Below are 25,361 nucleotides of genomic sequence, written 5' to 3' on the forward strand. Positions count from 1 at the left end.
CGCATCACAGGCGGATACGTGTTGCTTTAGATATGCATTCTGCAACAGGAAATCATGAAAAGTTGTCACCGAAAACGACATAAAGGACTATACTTAAAAGAGAAAAAAATAAAGAGAAAGCGAGAAGCCTATTCGATTTTAGAAAATATAAAATATTATATAATACATATTAGTATACATATACCGGTTGGTTCAGTTAACCACTGATTTTTTTAAAGGTTAACCGAAATCGAACTGGAATTGTCGGTTTCTTAAGAATATCAAATCGAAACCGAACCGACTGGTTCGGTTAACTGAGTTTTTGGTTTAGTTTTAGTTGGTTTTTTCGATCGGTTTGGTTTTTCCATTTTTTTTCTCACCCCTATTCCCATAGTCTATTTGGTTTAGACAAGAATGGGAATGAAATTAGAATTAACAAGAATGAGATTTCATTTTGAAGGGAGAGGAGGGAAAGGCCATTCCATCAAATGGGGAAATGTCATTCTACCATGAAGGAGAATGGGATTCTGATTCTACCCAACCAAATAGTTAGAATTGGAATAGCCCATTCCAATTTTGATTCTAGATCCCTATTCTAGTGAATCAAATGTGACCTTAATATATTATCAAATTTAACCCCTACTATATAAATTCATACGACTTCTAAGTATATGCAATTCAAGAAGGGTGGATTTAGCTTTAGCCTAATACCATACCTACCTATAAATATATAGTTTGTAAAATTTCAAAGGCATAAGAATATATAAAAGGGTTAAATTGCATATTAGTACCTTGTAGGTCTAGTCTCACTTTGGTACCTGAATTTCAAAACGTGTCAACCCAGTACCTAAACTCCCAGAGCATTACAATTTAGCCCTTGTTGTTAGTAATCCATCAGTTATCTACACATGATGACATATGCGACTTAAAACTTTTGAAAATGTCAAAATTATTCTTCGAAATAAGATACTATTCATCATCTTCTTCCTCAATAATCAAGATTGAACCAAATCAATGATGAACAACTCAAAGGACATTTGGATTTGGGCATTTAAATGATTAATGAAGAAAATTAGATGACACAAAGGGTATTTGCATATTTTTACATACCATTTAATGGTATTTAACGATTTTGAACTAAACTGGGATATTTTGGGAGTTCCGGTACTAAATTGGCACATTTTAAAATTTGGATACTAAAGTCAAACTAGGCCCAAGTAAGGCTGCAACTTGGGTTGGGTTGGCCCAAACCTAACACAAAAATGTTGAGTTGGGTTGAGTCGGGTTGATGCTCTGATTAGGATTAAGGTTGAAATTTATGAACCCAACTTTACCTCAGGTTGGGTTAGGGTTGACCCCTCAGGCAATCCCCAGCACATGCTATCATGTCTTTCTTTTAAGATAGTCATGTCACTTAATTCTAATCGGAAATATTAAAAACTTAATAACATATTTTGTTTTATCTCCTCTATTGTTTTCCACCAATAGTGTGCTGCCCATAAAAGATATATCATAAGTCATAACTTATGATTAACTATTGTCATTTCAAACACTTAATTTTCTGAATTTTGTACTAAAAAAACCAATAAAAACATCAACAAATAAATACTAATAAAAAATAGGATTAATATATGTATATATATATATATATATATATATATATAATGAAAGTTGAGTTCAGATCTAAGATTGAGAAATTATGCAAGATTTTAAGAGATGAAAAAGAGATTGAATTGGGCCCAACTCGAACTTAGCCTATGGTTGGATTGGATTAGGATTAAAGGAATTTAGTTAGGGTTAGGTTTGAATAAGTCAGGTTGGGATTTAAAACTTAGGGTTGGGCATTGGCCTCAACCCGACCTAACCTGGACCCACTTGCAGCCTAGGCTCAACGTTCTAAAGTGTAATACCCTATATAAAACCCCAAATTCCCTCCAAAACCCTGCCACTCCTTCAACATTTCCTTTTTAAGCCAAAATACCTATCCCATGGCCATCGGGGCAAGGTTTAAAATTTCGATACGATACACCCGATACAGGGCGTATCGTATTGTATCTTTTAAAAACCAATACAAGATACGCATGAAAACCGGATGTTTCGTCTTTTCTCATGCGTATCGAATCCGTATCGGGGGTGTATCGGGGTGTATCAGAAGCGTATTGGTAGCATATCGATGAAAAAGATACGTCCAAAAACTAAAAAAGAATTAAAGGGGGAAAGCAAGCTTTTTTCCCCGAAATAAGCCTTCTTTCACCCCCAAATAACTCAAACTCCAAACTCCATTCCTAGAGTTTTAGATTTGCAAAATTTTGCAAGAAACAAGTGTGAATTGTTAATTTTTTTAAAGATTTTTCAAATTTTGAAAAAATATGGCAAAATTATGTAATTTTTTTCAATCTTTTATAATATATTGTGATTCATTTTTTTCTTGAATGTTTAAATTTATGTTGATCTACATTTTGTACATTCAAAATCACAATCTTTTGTGCTATCAATAGATTTATAGAAATTTCATGAAAGTATTTGGGGAAAATATAAATTAACAAAAAAAATTGAAAATGTAAGTTTTTTCTCTGCCTATAAAGACTAAATATGTATTAGATTTATGGATTTATCTATCATATCCATAGAGCAATTGAAATTTCTTCTTTAATATATATATTTCTTATTATTTTTTTTATTTTTAGAATTAAAAAATAATTAATAATTAATTATATTTTATCATTTGATTATAACAATTGAATACACTATAATTCTATGGATGATCTATCATATCCATAGACCAATTGAAAATTCTTATTTAATAATTATTATTTTTTTAGAATTAAAAAATAAATAAATAATTAATTATATTTTATCATTTGATCACAATGATTGAATATATTATAATTTTATGGATGATCTATCATATCCACAATTGAAATTTCTTCTTTAATAACTATTTTTTGAATATATTATATAATGCTTATTTATTTTTTATAATTTTTGAAAATGAATAATAAATAATAATTATTTAAATAATAAATAATTATTAATTATATTTTCACATAGAAGTTGTGCCAATGTATGTTTTATGGTTGGATAGAAGAGTTTGGTTTTTCTCATCTCATAAAACTTTAAAACTTAAGAATTATATTTTATAAATTATAGTTAAGCATAGAATTTTTAATAAAATTATAATTAGCTATAATGTATTTCTTTATTGAGATCTTATATTTAACAATGTTGATGTATTTTTATGATTTATTAAAGTATTTATAGTATTTCCAAACATATTTATACGCATCTTAGGTTTTCTCTAATATGCATATCTAAGATATATCCGATTACATATATTAAAATTGTCTTTACGTCGAAGTATAAATTGCGGTGTCTTACCTAGAGTTAAGCCTTTAGCCTACACAACACGGCGACGACCCACGACGAAACATGTCGAATGCTTACCACGTGTAGCCAACCGGCTTTTACCAATCTCAACGTCCATGAGAAAGGAGAACAAACATATGACCTTACTTCTTCTCGATTCTTCGGTTCTTCCTGTTGTTTTTAATTTGAACACAGACTGTCTCTCTCTCTGTCTGTCTCTCTCTCACACACACCCACGTAAAAATACAGTGTTCTCACTTCTCACATTCACTAGGATAAATTGGAACAGCTTTTTTTAACAAATGCGACTCTGACTTGTAACGCACTGTTTGTTTAACGCACCAGTGTCCATGGTTGATGCTTCTTCATCGCCTTACGTTCTATCAAATCAAACCCTGCGGTCTAAGAAGAACGAGACAGCCGGCTATCGATGTCCAGAACCAGAAGAGTGGCCCTCGTTCTTGCATGACCATCGTCTTTTCTGGCTTCCTCATCGTCGCTAACCCTAACTTCTTTCTTTCGTCGTCAGTTTTCGAAAATGCACTCTCGATTCCACTGTAACTCCATTTCTGATTTCTCCGACAATCAACGCGAACAAGACACCAACGACTCTCAGCATCGCGTCGCTTCTTCCGCTTCTTCTTCGTCCTTGTCGTCTGCTCGGTACTCGGAAATTTGGAATTGCTTATGGACTCCTCTTTTGATTTCTTTGTCCAAGGAGATGAATTCCGCGAAAGCTCAGTCGATTCTACTGCCCGGCGAGGTTGGTCTTGGGTGTCCGCGGTTGTCGAGCTCCCCGACTTCTGATGCCGCGCTTTATTTTCGGCCGGTGATTGGGATTTTGAGTCATCCCGGTGATGGTGCTTCCGGGAGGCTTAACAACGCTACCAATGCCTCGTATATTGCTGCCTCTTATGTGAAATTCGTGGAATCTGCTGGTGCTCGCGTTATTCCTCTCATCTATAATGAGCCAGCGGAGATTCTCGCTGAAGTGAGTGCTTCGTTTTCCTTGAAATTGGGAAGGTTTAATGCTTCACGCCCTTCCTTGTTGAAGCTAGGAAATTACATTTTCGTAGAAGCTGGAGTCCATTAATATTTTGATTGGTTGTTTGGAATCACTTGGAATGAAATGATCTTCACTGGATTTAATATTTTAATCTGATTTTCACTGGATTTACTTTTAAGGGCACAAGTTAACCTACCAAACGGAGCAGTTTCAGATTGTTGACAAAAAGTTCACCCATTTCCGTCTTACAAGAAGTGCACGCATTTCGAATTTTTCATTGCAATGGGAAACCGCTCCAATTTAGATGAGGATATTTTGGGTTTTAAATTTTAATACTATACTACCCAGAAAAAAAAGAGTAATTTCATTTCACGCGGCATTGAGGCACCTAATTTATAATTAAAATTGGGTTAGTGCTAGTTCTCCGCACCTCAACAATGTATAGGAACACTAGTTTTCCTTGTCGTTCTTTTCTTCTTCCTTTATCATGGAATAACATGATTGTGTACCGTTCTCTCATATGCAAATTGGAGCATCCAGTATTATCGTAGTATTATTAAAGATAATTTATTAATTCTTAGATATTGATATTACAATACCGTTCTCTCATAAGCAAATTGGAGCATTCAGAAGTTGAAGCTCTTTCATAGTTCATGTAGTACACTTGTTGCATTGGTTTTCCAGTTGTTATAGATCATTTTAAACAGGCTATAAATATTTATCTTTAGCCTTTGTTAAAAACGGTTTGGCTCTCTTTTGCTTTTAATTGCTACAATGTTCCATACTAGGTAGTCTAGGTATTTTATTAAGGTTCATGGTGTTTTTCCCATCTCCAGTTCTCCATTTTCTTCTGCTAGTTATATGGAAATAGATATGACAATATTCCCTATTTACTGCAGAAGCTCAGTCTGGTCAATGGAGTGCTCTTTACTGGAGGGAAGACTAAAAGGGGTTTATACTATGAGATCGTGGAGAGAATTTTTAAGGTACTTTACTGCAAAAGAGGCAAACTCTCATTATTTTGATATATACATTCATGTTGTAAACCATGATTGAAATAGCTAATGATGCCTATGCTTTTAATTATTATTATTATAATTATTGTTATCATTATTATAAATGGTGGAAGTAGTTGTGTTAAGTATAGACTGTAAAGGAGGGTTAGGAACCCTCAATCGTATACAAAAAGTGTGCCTGTATATATGCACATAACATATACATTCAGCTCCTATACATAGAAATCAAAATATAATAGATGGCCAATGATCAGAAAAATGGCTGGCCGAAGTTCCCACAAACAGCCTTGAGTTACCGGTCCATTGCCTCAAGTTCCATTCCAACTTGCTAATAATCACCTCCAAAGACTCAAGCTTCACCTAAAAAATTTTACAGTTCTGCTCTTTCTGAGATCACAATGTCAATGTATTTATTATTGATTGAAAAAAAAATCCATGTATTCATTATTATTAGCAAGGAAGTTATGTTGTATTTTCCTTTGGGTACAAATATTTTGAAAATGCTCATAGCAGCCAACAGTCTTAATGTTTATATTTTTGGAGGATACCACACCTAATTGATCTCATAGTTCCCTTTCAATGGTAATTTTTTCCAAGTCTTTATCAATGGACCTTAGATCTATAGTTGGTATTCCAATGCAAATTAGAAATTGGGAAAAGAAAGATGCCAAAGCATGGAATTTGGGGCTGCATTGAAATTGGGAGGATACTTACCAAAAAAAAAAAAAGAAAGAAATTGGGAGGAGAAATGAAATCAGTGTTCCTCCAATGCCACAAGTTTATGGACTTTGATATTTGGATAGAAGCAAGCAGGTTTTGAAATTCCTAGGGCTAGGGTGAGGGTGCTAGCTAAATGCCATGGAATTGATGGGGAAATAAAATTCAAATCATTGCTTCATGGTTACCCAAACACAACATTGGTGTGGATTCTTTTCTCCCCTTGGATTAGGTACGACGTTAACTCTGGCAATCGAATAAAATTTTGGGAACATCTTTGGGTTGGGGTTTCACCTCTGAAGGACCAGTTTCCTTCCTTGTATGCTCTGTCAGATTTGAAAAATGAACCTATCTCTTCTTTTTTAGTTCCTTCAGACTCCACTTCTGGTTTTGGGTGGAACCTCGGCCTGCGAAGGGCAATTAGGGATATAGACTTGGACAGCCTCTTACCTTTATTAGCCATCTTTGAGAATTTCTTCCTTGATCCTAATAGGGAAGACACTAGAATTTGGATTCCTTCTACTTCAGGTACCTTCTCTTGTGCTTCGTTTTTTGAAACCTTAACTCAGTCATCTGTCCCTTCTGGTGTGTCATTTCCAATTAAGGAATTTTGGAGCAAGCCCATTCCTCCTCGGGTTGGGTTTTTTTGTTGGGAAATTTTCCTGGAAAGAATAAATACAAATGATCTACTTCAGAAAAAGAGACCCAATTCTTATTTACTTCCTAATAGATGCTCTCTCTGTAAAGATGATGGGGAATCCGGTTACCACCTTTTGGTCTCTTGTAAGGTTACTAAAACTGTTTGGGAGTGGGTACTTTCTCACTTTGGGTGTACTTGGAACCCTCCTGAGAGTGTCCAAGGTTTGTTCTCCCCTTCGTTATTCAGATGGGCTAAGAAGCGAGGGAAGATGATGTGGAGGAGTATTAGGGCAGCAGTGTGTTGGTCACTATGGGAGGAAAGAAACTCCCGAATATTTTCAGAAAAGGAAAGATCCTTGGAAGAAGTATTAGACCTAATACTTTTAAGGGCTGCCTACTGGCTAAAACTATGAAACTGTTCTCAGACTTTCCTATTGCTGACCTGTTAAGAAACTGGAAAGAGATAGCAACCTCTACTCTGTGTAAGAGGACTCTTAGTCCCTTGTGGTCCCCTCCTCCCTCTGGATTTATAAAAGTGAATTTTGATGGCAGTAGCATAAGGAATCTAGGGCCCTCTGGGATTGGGGGAGTTTTCAGGAATGAGGAAGGGATTGTTATTGCTTTGTTCTCTGGCCCTATTGGAGAAGGAGACTCTATTAGGGTTGAGATCCTTGCAGCTTTGGAAGGGGTTCAAAGAGCAAGGGAACTAAATATCAGTCAGCTGATTTTGGAAGGTGATTCAAAGGTGGTGATTAGCTGGTTGAAGAAAGAGGACAGTGGCTTGTGGAGTTACAATAAAGAAAAGCAAAAAATTCTTATGGCTATGTAGAGGCATTGAGATACAATACAGCTGGGTGAAAAGGACTGTTAATTCTTTTGCAGATGGGTTGGCCAAGCAAGGGGTGAATAGGGAGGATATTTTTTGGGCTAATTTTTAATCTTCTTTCATTGTAATTTTCTGATGGGGAGATAAGACTCTTTATCTCCCCCTTTTTTGTACCTAAAGCTTCATAATTCTTAATAAAGTTTCTGTTATTGATAAAAAAAAAACATTGGTGTGAATTCTTATCAACTTAGTTATACCTAGGGAGTTTTCAAACATATACCTTATTGAGAACTTATTTATTGAATTTTATCTTAGTTTCCCTTATTATCTTTTTCTCTGTGAGTGGACAAATATATATTGTTGGGGAAGAATGGGGAGAGAATCCCCTCAGAAATGACTATGAATAGCATCTTTTCCAGCTTACTATTACTCATGAACATAAGCCATTTACCTTTTTTGCAGCATGTTTTGGAGAAAAATGATTCTGGAGACCATTTTCCTTTGTTTGCTATTTGCTTGGGATTTGAACTTCTTAGCATGATCATCAGCAAGGTAATGAGTCCTGCCTTATTTTTGTTTCTCATTATTTCTGGTTCATTGTGGGAATGATTCTCGGGTTTTTAGTACTGGATTACATGTTGAGTCAAGAGTCATGCTCTTGTGTTGTTCTGTTAGTTGAAAACGAAGAATTTCACATGGCATATCTCAACTTCCATTTTATTGATATAGTTTTCAGATAGTTTATGCCAATCTTTTCTTTTCCCGTGCTTGGCTGTTTGGATCTAGTGGGAGGCCACAATATGACATTATGGTATTTGTTACCGCATTGACCTTGGGATGGATGGACTGATGGATAATGAGATAATCTATAATTAAGTATACCTCCTGCAAGTTTTCTGGGCACTAATTTGTGAATAATCCTTATGAAACCACTCAGGTGTTGGTTTTTGCTTGGAGAATTATGCAGATGAGATTTATTAATATTCCTTTTTTAGTTACTTCTTACTGATTATATGTCAATGGTGTTTTGGCACATGATTTGAAATTCATAAGAGGCATTCTTTCTGTGAACATGGGTAACCATAATCTGTTGACCATAGGAAATCCATAAGACCATAATCTGTTTCTAATCAAAATGAAATTTTGGTATTAGAAATCTAGGAAATCCATAAGACCAAAAAAATAAAGAGTGCTGGAAACCTTAAAGCATGTCATCCTCTGATTTTCTCATTCTGAAAAATGTGTCTATCATATCCAGATACCTAAACATGCCTAGCATACCTGTGACATCCATATGGTGATGGTAATGACATACACTTACCATATCCACCAAGATAGGTGCTCACCTTGCTCTTTTTTTCTGCCTAGGCATAAGTTCAACATGGTTGGCGGAATTTATCATTCATGGTTCAAATCATGAATTCCAAGGTTCCCAATTCTAAATTTACATTTGAATTCTTTTCTGAAAATCTTAAAATTACTATTTGAATCTTGCAATTTAAAGGAGCCTTTTTTTCTTCATGGGGCTATACAATGGGGGATAGCCTGTCCCTGTATCCATAACCCCCAACCCTGGTGACAGTTACTGGAATAAATTTTGTTTACACTATTTAACACCTTTTTAGGAACTTTACTGAGTTTTTTTTTTTTTCCAGCATATGTAGGTTAAATAGAAATAATATGTTGGTTACTTGACTTTGAAGTAAAACTTGATTGTGATGCATACGTGGTAGACTAGCAAACGTGCACATGCTTTGCATGTGGCAATTTTAGATGATGATGATAGTAATTATATGTTTTCAAATTTTTCTACAACTTTTTTATTTTTTGTTTGATATGATAAATGTATAATATTAGAGATGTGCCCAAATGTTTTCTACAAAATTTCTGCATTTGTTTCATGATTTCTTGTGTTTTTTATTATTTAATTATATGATATCAAGGCTTGGCACATTTTCCCAAAAGGTTGAACTGTTGACCTTTATCACCAAATAGAAAAACAATTTCATTTAAGGGTCAATTTTAAATTGTGTATTTCATTTCCATCATCAATAGAGACAGTTCTTGTTTATCACACTTATTTTTCTTTAATATGATATAAAATAATAGTGAACTTCTGTAATTTTCATTTTTTGTGTTTTTATCTTTTTGAAAATTTTATTTAATTCTGACATAAAAAACTTGACACATTTGACCCAAAATGTTGAATTGTTGACCCACCACCAAATAGGAAAACAATTTCATTTTTAGGTCAGTTTTAAATTTTGTATTTCATTTCCAACATCAATAAAGAAAATTATTATTTATTACACTTATTTTTTCTTTAATATGATTAACATAAATAATTATATTAGAGATGTGCCTGTTTTTTCTACTTTTTTTTTTTAATTTTTTGTACTTATTTCTATTTTAAAAGTTTTATTATTTGACTATGACATCATGGGTTAACCCACTTAACCTGGAATTTGCTTACCCATCATCAGGATGAAAGAATGGTTTCATTTTGGGTTTTTTTTTTTTTAAACATGGGTTTTATATTGTTAAAACATATAAATATTGGATATACATCTAGTTGATGGAATTTATTGTTGAGAAAAAAAAATCTTAAATATAGGATTCGATGAGAGAATGAGAGTTAATACATTAAATATAAGACTTAATGAAAAGGAATTGAATGAGGTGAAAAGTTGGTCAAATTACATTTTCTGCCCTCACAATTAGAGAGGGGCCAAATTCAAAAATACGGGTATGCAATCAAGAATATGATTCAATGGTAGAAAATGGGAGTTTATACCTTAAATATAAAACTTGATGAGAGGGAATTGAATGAAATGAAAAGTAATAGTTCAAATTACATTTTCTACCCTCACAATTAGAGAACGACCAAATTCAAAAAATAGGGGTATTTTTGTCAAACAAAAGTTCCACACTCTCATTTGTACTTTATAGCAGTATAGATATAGATATAGATATGATATATAATGTGCATATATTTTTAGTTTTTTTTGGTAAATTTCAAAAACAACAGAAATAACTTGGACTTACATTATAATTCACTATTTGATTTGATTCAATCTTCTCCATGTTTTATGATATGGTTACAAATTTCAGATCATTGGTGTGTAGTTACCCAATCAGGTTTCTTAAAGACAAGGTAGGTGATGCCTTGACAACTATGCTCATTTTTTTTTTCCTGTTTCAAATGCAGGAGTGGTGTTCAAATCTGGCATCATTTTTTCTAGATTGTGCTGGATGTTTTTGTACCTCTAAATTTGAGTTCTGTTGTGTTTCTGAAAAAAATACTTAAAAAATAAATAGATAAGAGGATAAGTGCCTTGACAACTATGCTTTATGATTTTTCTGTTTCAAATGCAGGAAAGATGTTGAAATCCATCACTTATCAAAAAAAAAAAAGATGGTGAAATCCATCATTATTCTTCTAGACTGCTGATTAAATTTACACCTCCGAAATTCAACTTCTGTTTTGTTTCTGAAAAATAATTTCCTCAAATATATAAATAGATAGAAGATACAGATAAGCATATGATTGTCATGACTTATTTCCTTATTTAATATTTTCTATAAATTCTATATATATATATATATAAATATTTGAATATCTTTTGTTGGTTCGGCTGATTTAGTGTTTATGTTAGTCATATTTGTGTCTTAAGTCCTTAGTTATTGGGCCTAAACTTGTTTAATGTTTTATTTGTCTAGGTGTCCCATCACTAATAAGGGGCATTCTAGTCCATTCATGTAACATTATTTTGTAAACATCTATATAAGATTGTAGGGCCGGCTGAAGAAGTAGAGCCACCATTCTCAAATCTTCTTCTCTTCTTCTTCTTCTTCTTCTTCTTCTTCTTCTTCTTCTTCTTCTTCTTCTTCGGTTGCTGTGTTCCAGCAAACATGGTATCAGAGCACTAATCTGTCTGTCTGGTTACAGCCGCCACTTTTCTGCTCTTCTCTATTCCTTTTTTCCTCTCTCTCTTCTATCTTGACTGCTGTGAAGAAACCCTAGGGTTGACCGTAGAACACAGCAAGGTCTGTATCTAAGGTTTCCCTTGGTTGTAGGGCCCAAGGGGAGTTTGTTCCAGAAGTCGATGTCCTACTAAGATCTTTGTGGAACAGATCTAGGTGGAATGACTGACTTCGACAGTCCTAGTACAGATTGTAAGGGTAATCACAGTCTACGACAGCAGAAGTCAAAGCCCAGCCTAGTCCAGAAGTGTTCAACATAGTACAGAGGTGGATTATTCTTGGTTTTAGACCTGTTATGAGGGGTTCTCAGGCTTGTAACAACTTCGGTAAGTCTGAAATAGTGTTCTTTGTACTGAGTTTTCAATTGTGATCATTGTAAGAGGAAGGAGATGTCTTCAATATCGGGAGAGGTGTCTTCTAGGGATAATAAAACTGGTGGGAGGTCTCATAATCTGGAAAATCCAAACCTGCACAGCTTGCAAAACACCAGTGTGTTGTTGGATGAATACAATTTCAGAGAATGGCCTGTTTCAGCCATGCTCTTCATTACTTCCCAGGAACTCACGGGTTATTTAGATTGACAGAAGAAGGAACCTGAAGTGGGTAGTGCGGAGTACGCAGTGTGGCGTAAGGAAAATGCTACTGTTATGTTCTGCCTGCTTGCTTTGATGACTCCAAGAGTGGCCAGGACTGTTCAACACTTTCTCATTGCTGCTAAGATTTGGGAGAAAGTTTCTAAAACTTATGGACAGAGAAAGAACAGTGCCAGAATTTATAGGCTACACCAAGACATTGCTGCATTGAGACAAGGAGATATGACAGTTGCAACGTATTTTGCAACTCTAGAAGGACTATGGGAAGAACTTGATCATCATCTTATTCTTGATTGGGAGAATGCAAAAGACAAGGTGAGGCATGATAAACAAATTGAAGAGGGTAGAGCCTTTAAGTTCTTGGCTGGTTTAGACCCAATGTATGAGAGCATAAGGTCTCAAATTTTGGGAAGGGATGAAATGCCAGATTTACATCATGTCTATTATCTAGTGAGGAGTGAAGAGGTTAGGAGGAAAGAGATGCAAGCAGACACTCAAATACAGCCAGTTGAACAGCCTGTTGAACATTCAGCCCTGATTTCTTCAGACAAAAGGCATCTTAAGTGCACTCATTGTGGAGGTTAAAGGCATGTAAAAGAGACTTGTTGGGTTCTTTATCCTCATCTGAAACCAGCTGCGTTAAGGAAAGACAAGAAGCACCAGAAGAATATAACAACAAGTGGGAACCTTGTTACTAGTCACAGTGGTGATAGCTCGAAGAACACATCTACAGTTGCATCTTTTCCCATGGGACAGACTGCTAATTCCTCCGCATCCGGGTCCTTGGGTTTCACTGCTGATGAGGTAGAGGTCCTTAGCCGGGCCTTAACCTAAGGACTAATTCCCTTGCTTCCACCTCCCTTGCCAGATCAGGTATTGTCTCTGCTTATAGTGCAACTAGTTCTATTGACTCTACTTCTTGGATTATTGATTCTGGTGCAATTGACCACATGACACACATGTCCTCTTTATTTTCCTCTTATCAATTGATGTCTAGCCAAGATAAATGAGAGTTGCTGACGGTTCTCTCTCCACCATTTCTGGGAAGGGGGTGGGGTTGACCTAAGCAAGGACCTCTCTCTTAAATCTGTTCTATATGTTCCCAATCTTACTTCCAATCTCTTATCTGTTTCAAAGCTTACCAAGAATTTAAACTGTAGCATAACTTTCTTTCCTACTCATTGTGTCTTTCAGGACAGATTGACGAAGAGAACTATTGGGAGCGGTCATGAGTGTGGAGGTCTTTACTATTTTGATGCAGACATCAGTTCGGCCTTACAAACATCTGCTACCAGTAGTCAGAATAATGAGGAGTCAATAGCTAGGTTACACTTGTGGCATGCTAGGCTAGGTCATTTACCTTTTTCATCATTGCAAGGGCTGTTTCCTGAATTATTCAAGGGTATTTCAAGTCAAAGTTTAGTTTGTGAAGTTTGTCAGTTGTCAAAACAATGTAAAACTCTTTATCCAATTTCTAGTAATGAAATTCAAGCTCCTTTTGATTTGGTCCACTCTGATGTTTGGGGCCCTTCACCTCTTGTTTCTGTAGATGGCTTTCGTTACTTTATCAGTTTTATTGATCACTACTCACGATGCACATGGATCTACTTGTTAAAAGGACGTGATGAAGTGCCACGGATAACCATGGCATTTTGTAAAATGATTGAAACTCAATTTGACAAGAAGATTAAGAAATTCCGTTCAGATAATGCTGCTGAATATTTTGAAAGATCCTTGAACCTGTTCATGGAGGATGCTGGCATGCTACATTAGTCATCTTGTGCTAGTACCCCTCAACAGAATGGGGTTGCTGAGTGCAAAAATAGACACTTATTGGAGACCGCTCGTGCTTTACTATTTCAGCACAAGGTTCCCAAGCACTATTGGTCTCAAGTAGTCCTTACCGCATCATATTTGATAAATCAGATGCCATCCAAGGTGTTGGGTATGAAAACTCCTTTCTTTGTCCTTTGTCCTAATCTTCCAGACTTTTCTCTTCCACCTAGAGTCTTTGGTTGTATATGTTTTATACATGTAAAGGATCCAAAGAAGACCAAGTTGGATCCTAGGGCTACGCAATGAATCTTTCTAGGGTACTCTTCTACACAGAAGGGTTACAAGTGTTATGATCCCGTCACCAAGAAGAAATACATTACAAAAGATGTGGTATTTTTTGAGTCTCAATCTTATTTTCATTCTTCCTAGAATCCTCTTTAGGGGGAGACTAGTGGGATGGAAGAGGATTATTCTTCCCCCTCTTTTTTTGTGCCTCTTTCTGCCTTGGGCCTTCCATCTTCTCCTCCTGATCCTCCTAGTTGTAGCATCCCGGGTGAACCTAGTGGGGCTCCCATTGCACCTGTTACCACTCTTGATGCTGCAGATGTAACCGAGGACACCAGTAGGCAACAAAAAGATATAAGAATCACCTACAACAGAAGGAAAAAAGATCCTCTAACTCATGGCAGCAACCAATCAGACTCAGATCAATCTGTCTCAGCAACTCCAGGTAATCTTATCACTCATACTTCTGATTTGGATCTCCCTATTGCTCTTTGTAAGTCTACCCATTCTTGTACTACCTGACACCCCATTATTGAATTTGTTTCTTATTCACGTTTATCTCATCGTTATTATTCCTTTGTATCTACTCTCTCCTCCATGCATGTCCCTACTAGGTACTCAGAGGCAGTGTCTGATCCAAGATGGAGAGAGGCTATGAATGAAGAAATGAAAGCCTTAATGAAAGCAAGGACTTGGGAATTAGTGGATCTAGCAGAAGGGAAGTGCACTGTGGGATGCAAGTGGGTGTTCACTGTAAAGCATAGGGAGGACGGGTCCATTGAAAGATACAAGGCCAGACTTGTGGCAAAGGGGTTTACTCAAAAGGAAGGGATTGACTACAAAGAGACCTTTGCTCCAGTCGCGAAGCTCAACACAATCCGGGTTTTATTGTCATTAGCTGCAAACTTCTCATGGGAGCTACATTAGTTGGATGTGAAGAACGCTTTCCTAAATGGCGATCTACGTGAAGAGGTATTCATGGATCCTCCACCAGGTTATGGTTTTGATGGGAAAGTGTGTAAACTGAGGAAAGCATTATATGGTCTTAAGTAGTCTCCTCGGGCTTGGTTTGAGAAGCTTTGTGGGGCCATGAAGAGAGTGGGATACACTCAAAGTGGTGCAGATCATACCTTGTTCATAAGGAAACAGAATAACAAACTTACGACACTCATCGTCTATGTGGATGATATGGAAGAGATAAAAAGATTAAAGGAGTCCTTGGCTTCTGAGTTTGAGATCAAAGACTTGGGCCATCTGAGATACTTCCTTGGAATTGAAGTTGTTAGGTCACAAGAGGGCATCTATATATGTCAACGGAAGTATGCCCTTGATCTTCTAGAGGAGACATGTATGATGGGGTGTAGACCAGCAGATACTCCAATAGAACAGAACCATGGTCTACAGGAATCAGTAGGAGAGGACTACCTTGATAAAGAGAGATACCAAAAACTGGTAGGGAAGTTGATATATCTGTCTCTCATTCGACCAGATATTGCTTATGCTGTACATGTTGTCAACCAGTTCATGCACTCTCCAAAGATTTCTCATATGAGAGCAGCGGAAAGGATTCTTAGGTACTTGAAGACTTGCCCAGGAAAAGGAATTCTGTTCAAAAAACACAATAAAATTGAAATTGAAGCGTATATTGATGCAGATTGGGCCGGTTCTGTTGGAGACAGGAAGTCTACTTCTGGGTATTGCACGTTTGTTGGAGGGAATCTGGTTACATAGTGAAGTAAAAAGCAGAATGTGGTTGCTAGATCAAGTGCAGAGGCTGAATATCGAGCTATGGCTCATGGTGTTGCTGAACTACTGTGGCTTAGGACCCTTCTTGGTGAGCTCGGGATAAAAGTCGAGTGTCCTCTCAGGCTGTACTGTGACAACAAGGCTGCCATCAACATTGCAAATAACCTAGTGCAACATGATAGGACGAAGCATATTGAGATAGACCGACACTTCGTTAGAGAAAGAATAGTCTCAGGGGAACTCTGCATTCCTTATACTCCTTCCGAGATGCAGATTGCAGATGTGCTAACAAAAGGACTAGCTTCAACGAAATTCTTAGACTAACTTGGCAAGCTAAACATGACTGACATCCATGCTTAGCTTGAGGGGGAGTGTTGGTTCGGCTGATTTAGTGTTTATGTTAGTCATATTTGTGTCTTAAGTCCTTAGTTATTGGGCCTAAACTTGTTTAATGTTTTATTTGTCTAGGTGTCCCATCACTAATCAGGGGCATTCTAGTCCATTCATGTAACATTATTTTGTAAACGTCTATATAAAATTGTAGGGCCGGCTGAAGTAGTAGAGCCGCCATTCTCAAATCTTCTTCTCTTCTTCTCTTCTTCTTCTTCTTCTTCTTCTTCTTCTTTGGCTGCTGTGTTCCAGCAAACATCTTTTATGGTGTTTATTGATTTGTGTAAATCTGTATTTTGCTCTTCCTGACATCTTTATTTGATATACTATTCAATAATTTATTATATTTCAGGTGGTTGTTTTTATTATACCTGCAAAAGTTATCGGCATTTATATTCCACTAGATGAGCTGATGTTCATATCCTTAAGGGCTAATACATGGTTTAACAATAAGAATGTATAGCCTACAACAGATAGGGGCCTACATCTTTAAATAAATAAATTGAACTATGTTTCTTTTTCTGTATGTCTTTTGTTTATGTTGTGAATTAACTGGGTGAAGACTATGGAACTCCTTTCTTCCTTCTCTTTTGATGATTTATGGGGAAACTAGGAAGTGGTTGCCAAAAGTTGTATTGTGAGATTAAACTGTCAGTGGAGTGGAAACCTCCTGTAGAGGGGGTCATCAAGCTCAATTTTGATGGTAGCAGCTTAGGGCCTTAGGCAATCTGGGGCCTTCTGGCATTGGGGGAATGTTTATAAACGCGAAGGGACTAATTGTTGCTTTATATTCTGGTCCTATAGGAGTGGAGAATTCAGTTAATGCAGAAATCCAAGCAGTGTTACAAGGAGCAGAATTTTCCATATAACTGAATTGTGAACAACTTTTAATCGAAGGTGACTCCAAGCTGGCAATTGGGTGGTTAAAGGAACCAGAAATTGCTGCTGATCCTATAAGGGGGCCTTGCAAATTCAGATGGCTAACTACAAATATGCCAGTCCACTTTCAATGGGAAAGAAGATAGGCAAAATGGATTAGTAGATTCTCTAGCTAAGCAAGGGGTGCATAGGAATCAGATTTTTGGGGCTAAATTGTAACTTTTTGTATTGATCTGAGGCTGCATCTCGACCCTCATTGTGGGAAGCTTTCTCCGTGTATCATTTGTGTTTTCTAATCTTTAATAAAATCATTCACTACATATAAAAAAAACATGTTTGTGTTGACATTTGGCAGTCTCTTTTATGTGGTTACTGGGCTAGTCTAATTTGTGATTTTAGGACATTTCCACCATTTTGTTAAGGAATCCAGAGAAATAAATATTTGTCTTCTCATATGAACTTCTATTTCATTCTGTTCTTTTAGGATGATGGCATTCTTGAACGATTTAATGCATTAGATCAGGCATCTACTCTTCAATTCACAGAAAAATCAAATATTGGAGGCACTGTTTTTCAAAGGTATATTTTCCTATATGTGTATCATTTTCACATATTACATTCATGAGAGCTGTGCTCTTCTCAAATCTCTTTGTTTCAATAATCTGTAGCCATGTTTTATATTGCATTCGTTCAAGAGATATATTCTTATGGTCATGTTGGCATTTATTATAGAAAATGTGTTGCAAATGTAGAAATTTATTTTCTTTTGTATTCTTAAGCTATTCTTGTGTTATCTAATGTGCAAAGCAAAGATAATAGAAAACATGGTATAACCACATCTTACCCATCATTAAAAACATTCTTGTTAATTCCCTCTATTACCCTCAAATGTGCATACAGAGAGAGAAAGTGGGATATTCTGTTATTTATTTCAATATGTTAATATTCTCTTCAGTCTTATCAATTTGTCTGCTCAAATAGGAAATGTCATTCTTCTAGATGCTATCATAATATTCATTGCTGGTTATGCAGATTTCCACCAGAATTGTTAAAAAAGTTGACAACAGATTGCCTTGTCATGCAACACCATCAGGTGATTCTCACTGTATGATATTACTGGACATTTCAGGGTGTCTTAGTGCTGTGGTGGTTGACATTCATAAAATTTTTGTCAACCTTTGTTTGATTTATGATAGTTAACTACTGAAACTATGCAATTAGATTTTGGAGATTCCTTATAAAACGTTGGATTATCACATGATGTATTAGTCCTCTTAACAGAAACTGAAGTTTGTCTGACTAGGAAGTTATGGTTGCTTTACTGGCTTCTCTCTCCTTTTTTTTTTAATATTATTATTGACCATGATCAAAGTTAATGCGAAAAACTACAAAACCCTTCACTAGAAGTGAGCCAAATGCACTTTACAAGAGATACATAGCTTATAGCTGTTATCTGTAGGTAGAAGCCCCTCTGCTCATGGTGCCGTGCTGGCATAACCATCCAACAATCATTTCGGTGAAATAGAGCATATATGAACATTAACAGATGATAAAATTGATGAGAAAGGTTGCTGATTGACACACTGGAGTGTCAATCATAAAATTTCATCCTTCATGTACATCCCCCCTCTTCTTTTCTGAATGAAAGCAACCTTTTTTCACTTCAAAAAAAAAATGATGAGAAGGGTTTCTGATTGACACACTAGAGCAATACACTTCAAGTTTTGACTGCTCACATCTGAAGATCCTAACATCCTTTTTAGATACTGGAAAGTGTTAGCCAGAATTAAATGTCTAGAAATTGCTCCTTTCTGGACTGGGACACAACCCATTGGGATGTAGACAAACTGTCAATCTGATTCCTTTGAAGTTATCCCAAGGGTGTCCCTTTTATAATTTGAATTAAATGCCTTTGGCTGCATCAGTTGGCTTATGTTTGTCTTGGAAGATCTATATCCTCTTCTCATGGGGGATTAGTCAATTAATACTTGCAAGCATGGAAGCAAAGTAATAAAAGAATATTGATTTTGGGCCTCAAAATGGACTAATGGATCAATATTTGGGCTACATTAGGTCCACATCCAGCCTTATAGGATCTTTAAAAGATTATAAATCTTTGTGGTCATAGTTTTCAAGGCACCAAGGCGAGGCCAGGCGATAGGGGGGCACCTTATCGCCTAGTCACCTAGGCAATGGATTTTTTTAAGTAAAAGACGTATTCTAGGGTAGTTATCTAGGTTCCATAGCCATATTTTCCTTAATAATTATCCATAATTTTCATAAGAAAAGTATAAACTTCATGTTTAAGTATAGAAAATCAGCATATTCATGAGGAGAAAAATGAAGAAAGAAAGGAAAATCCAAAAAATATAGGGCTGAAGCCCTATTTTTGTTATAGGAAAAGAAGAAGATCTACTGATTAGACAAAATTTTAAGTTCTTCCTTATTGGTTCAGGTTTTGAAGTCTTTGAGGGTTCAATACACCATTTAGCAATGTTTGCGTTGATTAAACATAACAAATAAGAAAATAATAAAAAGAAATTAGTATATAACACAAAATGAATATTTTAGTTTAATAATGTGTTGAGAAAGTTTAGGCAAGGGTGTTTTTAGTCTTTACCTCTTCCCTTTGTACTCTTTTTGTATTTGGGCGCCTAAGTAGGGGCCTCTTTGTAATTTCTTGTTTAAAAATATAAAGTGCCTTTTGTGGGTGTGAACAGTAACCAAAAAACACACCAATCAACACATTCATCTTCTTCTCTTTTCTCTCTTTCTTTCTTTCTTTCTTTCTATCTTTCTTTCTTTCTTTCTTTCTTTCTTTCTCATACAAATCCTAGATTTACAACACTAGTTTCCAACTTGGTACCAGAGCGGGTAATGGCACTTGGGAATACCTTTCTTGATTACTCTCTTTTTACGAGATGAACTGCTGATGTCAAATTGCCGCCGGATGACATCAACAGTCCATACAGGTGTTGGCAACAATACATGAGTCATATATGGTTTGATTCACCCTGATTTTAGAAGATTTTTGGTATGACTCGTCTTTGTTTGAAGCTTCTATGAATTTTAGTAGATTTTTCGAGCAGAAAATCACAAAGAATCCAGATATGATGTTGAGCCTTAAACACTTTGTTTAATCATTTTTTCTGCTGCAAAACCTAGACCATTCAGGTCGTTTTTTACTTTGGAGCAACGGGAAGTGGTCCCATATTTTTCTAAGCCCTAGACAATTTATGGGAGATTTTCTTCTCCCTCTATTTTGGCGCCAACTTAGATTTTTGGCCTTTTTTTTGCCTCTTAACCGTGTGGTGGCCTAGTTTCTTGGATCATTAGCTGTGCTTAAGTATTTGGGGCCCCTTTTCGTTGACACGAAAGTGTTTTGATAGATTATGGAATCATCTAAGGATGTACAAATGGTTTCCAGTGTGTTCCCGGGAAGTGCAAACATTTCCAGTGGTATGATAACTACTGTTAAACTTGATAGAACCAACTTTTTAGAGTGGTCCCAATTTGCTGAACTTACCATTACTAGGAGAGGTAAATTGGGATTCATCACAGGAAAGGAGGTGAAGCCAAATCTGGAAGATCTGAAATACGCAAAGTGGGAACAGGATAACTCATAACTCCCTTGTAATGTCATGGTTGATTTGTTCAATGCAACTTCATATTGCCCGAAACTACATGTTTCTTCCAACGGCCAAAGATATTTGGGATTGAGTTGTTGCCACTTATTCCCAAGTTAATAATACTACTAGAATGTACCAGCTTCGGAGGGAAGCTTGTAGTATGCGTCAGGGGGAGAGATCTATGGCTATGTATTTCTCTTCTCTACAATCTATCTGGGAAGAAATGGATCACCTGAAGACTCTTGTATGGAAGGACCCTGAAAATGGTGAGCAATATCGAAAGTATATAGAGGAGAATAGAGTCTTTGATTTCTTGGCTTGCTTGAATCTAGAGTTTGATTTTACTAGGCAACATATTCTTAGTGCCGATATTGTCACTCTTGCTTCTGCATAATCCCTTGTACAAGGGGAAGATAGTAGAAGGATAGCCATGATGCAACCTCCTATGATTGATCACTCTGCCTTTATGTCATCTCGATCCAAGCAAAATACTAGTAAGCACCCTGTTATTGAGAAGGTTGAGGATGTGATTATTGCAAAAAGCCAAGACATACTAAGGAAAAGTATTGGAAGCTCAATCTTCACTTAAAACAAAAAAAATACAAAGCCGGGAGGAAGGGAAATGCTCACTTGGCTACAGTTGGTAATGATGCTCAACCTTTTGATGTTCTTGACTCCTTTGATGTAATGGACAAACTCTTGAATATATGCTGTAGCTGGAAAAGGGTGGTACATCATTCTCACTTGGTTCTGGACTTAGTAATCCATCTAGTTAATATGCCAAGACAGGTATTGCACTTGCTTGTTCCACATCTTTTAGTCCTTGGATTGTAGACTCTGGGGCCAGTGCCCATATGACTGGTATGCCTTCACATTTTACCTCATATAAGTTAACCCTAGAGACAGGCAAGATTACTGTTGTTGATGGATCTCAGACCCCTATTTCAGGTCAGGGTGAAGTTAAACTCACTCATAACCTTTCTCTTGAATCGGTTCTTCATGTGCCCCAATTACATAAAAGTTTGTTGTCTGTTAGTTCTCGTACGAAATCCCATAATTGCTTAGTGACCTTTTTTCTTACCCATTGTGTTTTTCAGGACCTGAGCACGGGGAAGATGATTGGAAGTGGGCATGAAGCTGATGGAGTGTACCTCTTTGATGGACCTTAAGAGCATGGATTGTTGAGCCAGACTAAGTCTTGTTTAAATGAGAAAATGAGTCTTTTGAAATTATGGCATTGCCGTCTTGGTCATATGTCTTTCAATTTTGTAAAACTTTTGTTTCCAAACTTGTTTGACTCTGTGTCAAAGTTGAGCTTTGAACGTGAAGTTTGCCATCTATCAAAACAATGTAGAACCACATATTTTGCGAGTAGTAAAAGAGGTAATGTTGCTTTTCATTTGATTCATACTGATGTTTGGGGCCCATACGCCATCTCTTGCATGGGTGGGTATAAATACTTCATCCTCTTCATTGATGACTACAACCGGCATACATGTCTCTACTTGATGAAAAGTCGAGATGAAGTTCCTATGGTGGTTCAAAACTTCATGAATATGGTAGAGACACAGTTTGAGAAAAGAGTTAAGATAATAAGATTTGACAATGCCAAGGAATACTTTGAACATCATTTGCATAGATTTCTTGAAGATCGGGGCATTATTCACTAGAGTTCGTGTAGTCATACTCCACAACAAAATGGGGTAGTTGAAAGGAAGAATTGGCATGTGGTTGAAGTTGCTTGAGGTTTACTGTTCCAGACTCATGTTCCCACCCGTTTCTAGGGTGATGCTGTTGAGACATCTGTTTATCTCATCAACAGACATCCTTCAAGGACCCTTAATTTTCAGTCTCCTCATCAACTTCTATTTCCTAATGAACCTTTTTTCAATCTCCCCCTTAAAATCCTTTGTTGTGTTTGTTTTGTTCATGATATAAGTCCTTTTCGACGTAAGTTTGATCCTAAGTCAGTTAAATGTGTCTTCCTCGGTTACTCTCCTGTCCAGAAAGGCTATAGATGCTTTGATGTTCTCTCTGGCAAGAGATATGTCTCTAAGGATGTTACATTTTTGGAGTCCTCCTCTTTTTTCCAGTCATCCCATCCTCTTTAGGGGGAAAATGCAAGTGAAGATCGGACTCCCTTCTGCCTTCCTATCCCTGTCTCTTATGTTTCTCCTTCTCCTCTCTCTCTTCCCTGTAACAATGTTATTCCTTCTCTTCTCCTCCTCCTCCTCTTCCTGTGTATCAACTTCGGTCCTGACAGTAGTTTTTCATCAGGCGCAGTAAGAGGGTGGCTCCTGAAGTAGAATGCCCATCACATTCTATTCTCCTAGACTCAGGTAATCTTGAACCTCCTGATAACTCTATTATTGATCCTGACCTTGATCTTCCTATTGCCATTCGAAAAGGGAAGAGGACACGTGGCAAGTATCCTATTACTAATTATGTGTCTTATGATGCTATCTCACCTTCCTATTGTGCCTATATTTCTGCCATATCTTTTGTTTCCATCCCTTGTAGTGTTATAGAGACAATGCAGTCCCTTCACTGGAAGGAAGCTATGAACCAAGAGATGGAGGCCCTAATAAAGAACTAGAGTTGGGAGGTTGTTCCTTGTCCTAAGGATAAGACTCCTATTGGGTGTAAGTGGGTCTACACTGTTGAGCACAAGGTAGATGGCTCAATTGAGAGCTACATAGCTTGGCTTGTAGCCAAAGGATACATACAAACTTATGGCATTGATTATCTGGAAACGTTTGCTCTAGTTGTTAAAATGAACTCTATTCGTGTGATCATGTCTCTTGTTGCCCATTACTCTTGGTCTTTATATCAAATGGATGTGAAGAATGCCTTCTTCAATGGGGACTTACAAGAGGAAGTGTATATGAACTTACCTCAAAGAGGAAGTTGGCGGCAAAAATCCATGTGCAAATGGCTAAAGGAAGGGGACATCAATACAAGGTTTTTTCATTCGTTGGCAAATGGGAGGATAAGGAAGAATTTTGTTTCAAAATTGGAGTGGGATGGGCAATTGCTGACAAGGGAAGATGATATAGCTCAAGCTTTGGTTAATTACTTCAAATTAGTGTATGACAACCCGGGGAGACCTAGTGAGAGCTTAGAGGACTTGGAGTGGAGGGTGGAAGATAGTGTCTTACTGGAATCTTTGGAAAGAAGATTTGAGGCCCAAGAAGTGAGAAATGCAATCTTCTCCATGGATCGAGCTAAAGCTCCTGGGCCTTATGGTTTTTCGATGGCCTTCTATCAAGATTATTGGGAGATAATTAGAGAGGACTTGTTGGAGGTTTTTGAAGAGTTCTATCAGAGAGGCAAATTTAACTTGGGAGCAAATGCAACTTTTATTGCCTTGGTTCCTAAGAAGAAGGACGCTCTCCAACCAAAGGATTTCAGACCTATAAGCCTGGTGGGAAGCATGTATAAGATCATCTCTAAGGTCCTAGCACTAAGATTAAAAAAGATCCTCCCATCTCTAATCTCACCGTATCAAGGGGCCTTTGTAGAAGGAAGACGAATTGTAGATCAAATACTTATTGTCAATGAATGTATTGAGGTGAAGAGGAGGAGAAAGGAAAAGGGGTTGGTTTGCAAATTGGATCTTGAAAAGGCATATGACATGGTGGACTGGGATTTTTTACTAGAGATGGTGCAATTGGGTAAAGGGATGCATTTCTTCATGTCATTTCTCAATATTGGTGAATGGTGTAGCTAGGGGTTTCTTTCCTGCAAAGAGGGGTATTAGGCAAGGAGATCCATTGTCCCCTTTCCTCTTTACCCTAGTAGCTGATGTGTTGAGTGCCATGATTTTGAGGGCCGATGCTAACAATTTGATAAGAGGTTGGAGGATTGGTAGGGAGGAGGTGGTGGTCACACACTTACAATTTGTAGATGACATCATCTTGTTTTGTGACAGGGAGGAAGGGGAATCATGGAACTTAAAGAGTCTAGTGCTTCAATTTGAAAGGAAGTCCAATCTTAAAGTGAATTGGGGAAAAAGTTGTGTGGCAGGGCTCAATCTAGGTGGAGAGGAGGTGGATTCCTTGGCTAAGATTTTGGGGTGTGAAGTGGGGGGTTGGCCTTTACAATATTTGGGGCTACCATTGGGAGGGAACCCAATGGTTGAGAGTTTTTGGTACCCTGTAATTGAAAGATTCTCCAAGAGGTTAGCGAATTGGAAGAGGAATTACATCTCTTTAGGGGGTAGGATAACTTTAATCAAGTCAACCTTAGCCAACCTGCCAGTTTATTTCCTGTCTACCTTTAGAGTACCAATGAAAGTAGCCAACCAGTTAGAGAAGATAATGAGGAATTTCTTGTGGGAACTAGGGGATACTAAGAAGGATCACTTAGTGAAGTGGGAGGTGGTTTCTAGGAGTAGGGATGATGGAGGCCTTGGGTTAGGAAATATAAGATTAAGAAACATGGCTTTGCTGGGGAAATGGATTTGGAAACTACTGATGGAACATGACAGACTTTGGCCTAGAGTGATTGTTAGTATTCATGGATTGGCAG

General features: G+C 36.9%; 1 protein-coding gene across 2 annotated transcripts in view; it reads left to right on the forward strand.

The window, feature by feature from the left end:
* Positions 1–3,367: 3,367 nt before the first annotated feature.
* The window catches only part of LOC104586570 (gamma-glutamyl hydrolase 2-like), a 54,015-nt gene continuing 32,021 nt past the window's right edge, over positions 3,368–25,361 (forward strand). The window contains exons 1-5 of one of the 2 annotated variants that reach the window (XM_010243855.3): positions 3,368–4,336; positions 5,251–5,337; positions 8,012–8,101; positions 17,687–17,781; positions 18,235–18,295. In XM_010243855.3, the coding sequence (XP_010242157.1) occupies positions 3,884–4,336; positions 5,251–5,337; positions 8,012–8,101; positions 17,687–17,781; positions 18,235–18,295 (786 nt within the window). In that variant the 5' untranslated portion in view covers positions 3,368–3,883. The remainder of the gene's footprint in view (positions 4,337–5,250; positions 5,338–8,011; positions 8,102–17,686; positions 17,782–18,234; positions 18,296–25,361) is intronic. The other variant, XM_019195873.2, reaches the window with a different exon arrangement.

Source organism: Nelumbo nucifera, chromosome 3, assembly GCF_055504915.1.
Source record: "Nelumbo nucifera cultivar China Antique chromosome 3, China Antique-T2T, whole genome shotgun sequence".
NCBI classification, from domain to species: Eukaryota; Viridiplantae; Streptophyta; class Magnoliopsida; order Proteales; family Nelumbonaceae; genus Nelumbo; species Nelumbo nucifera.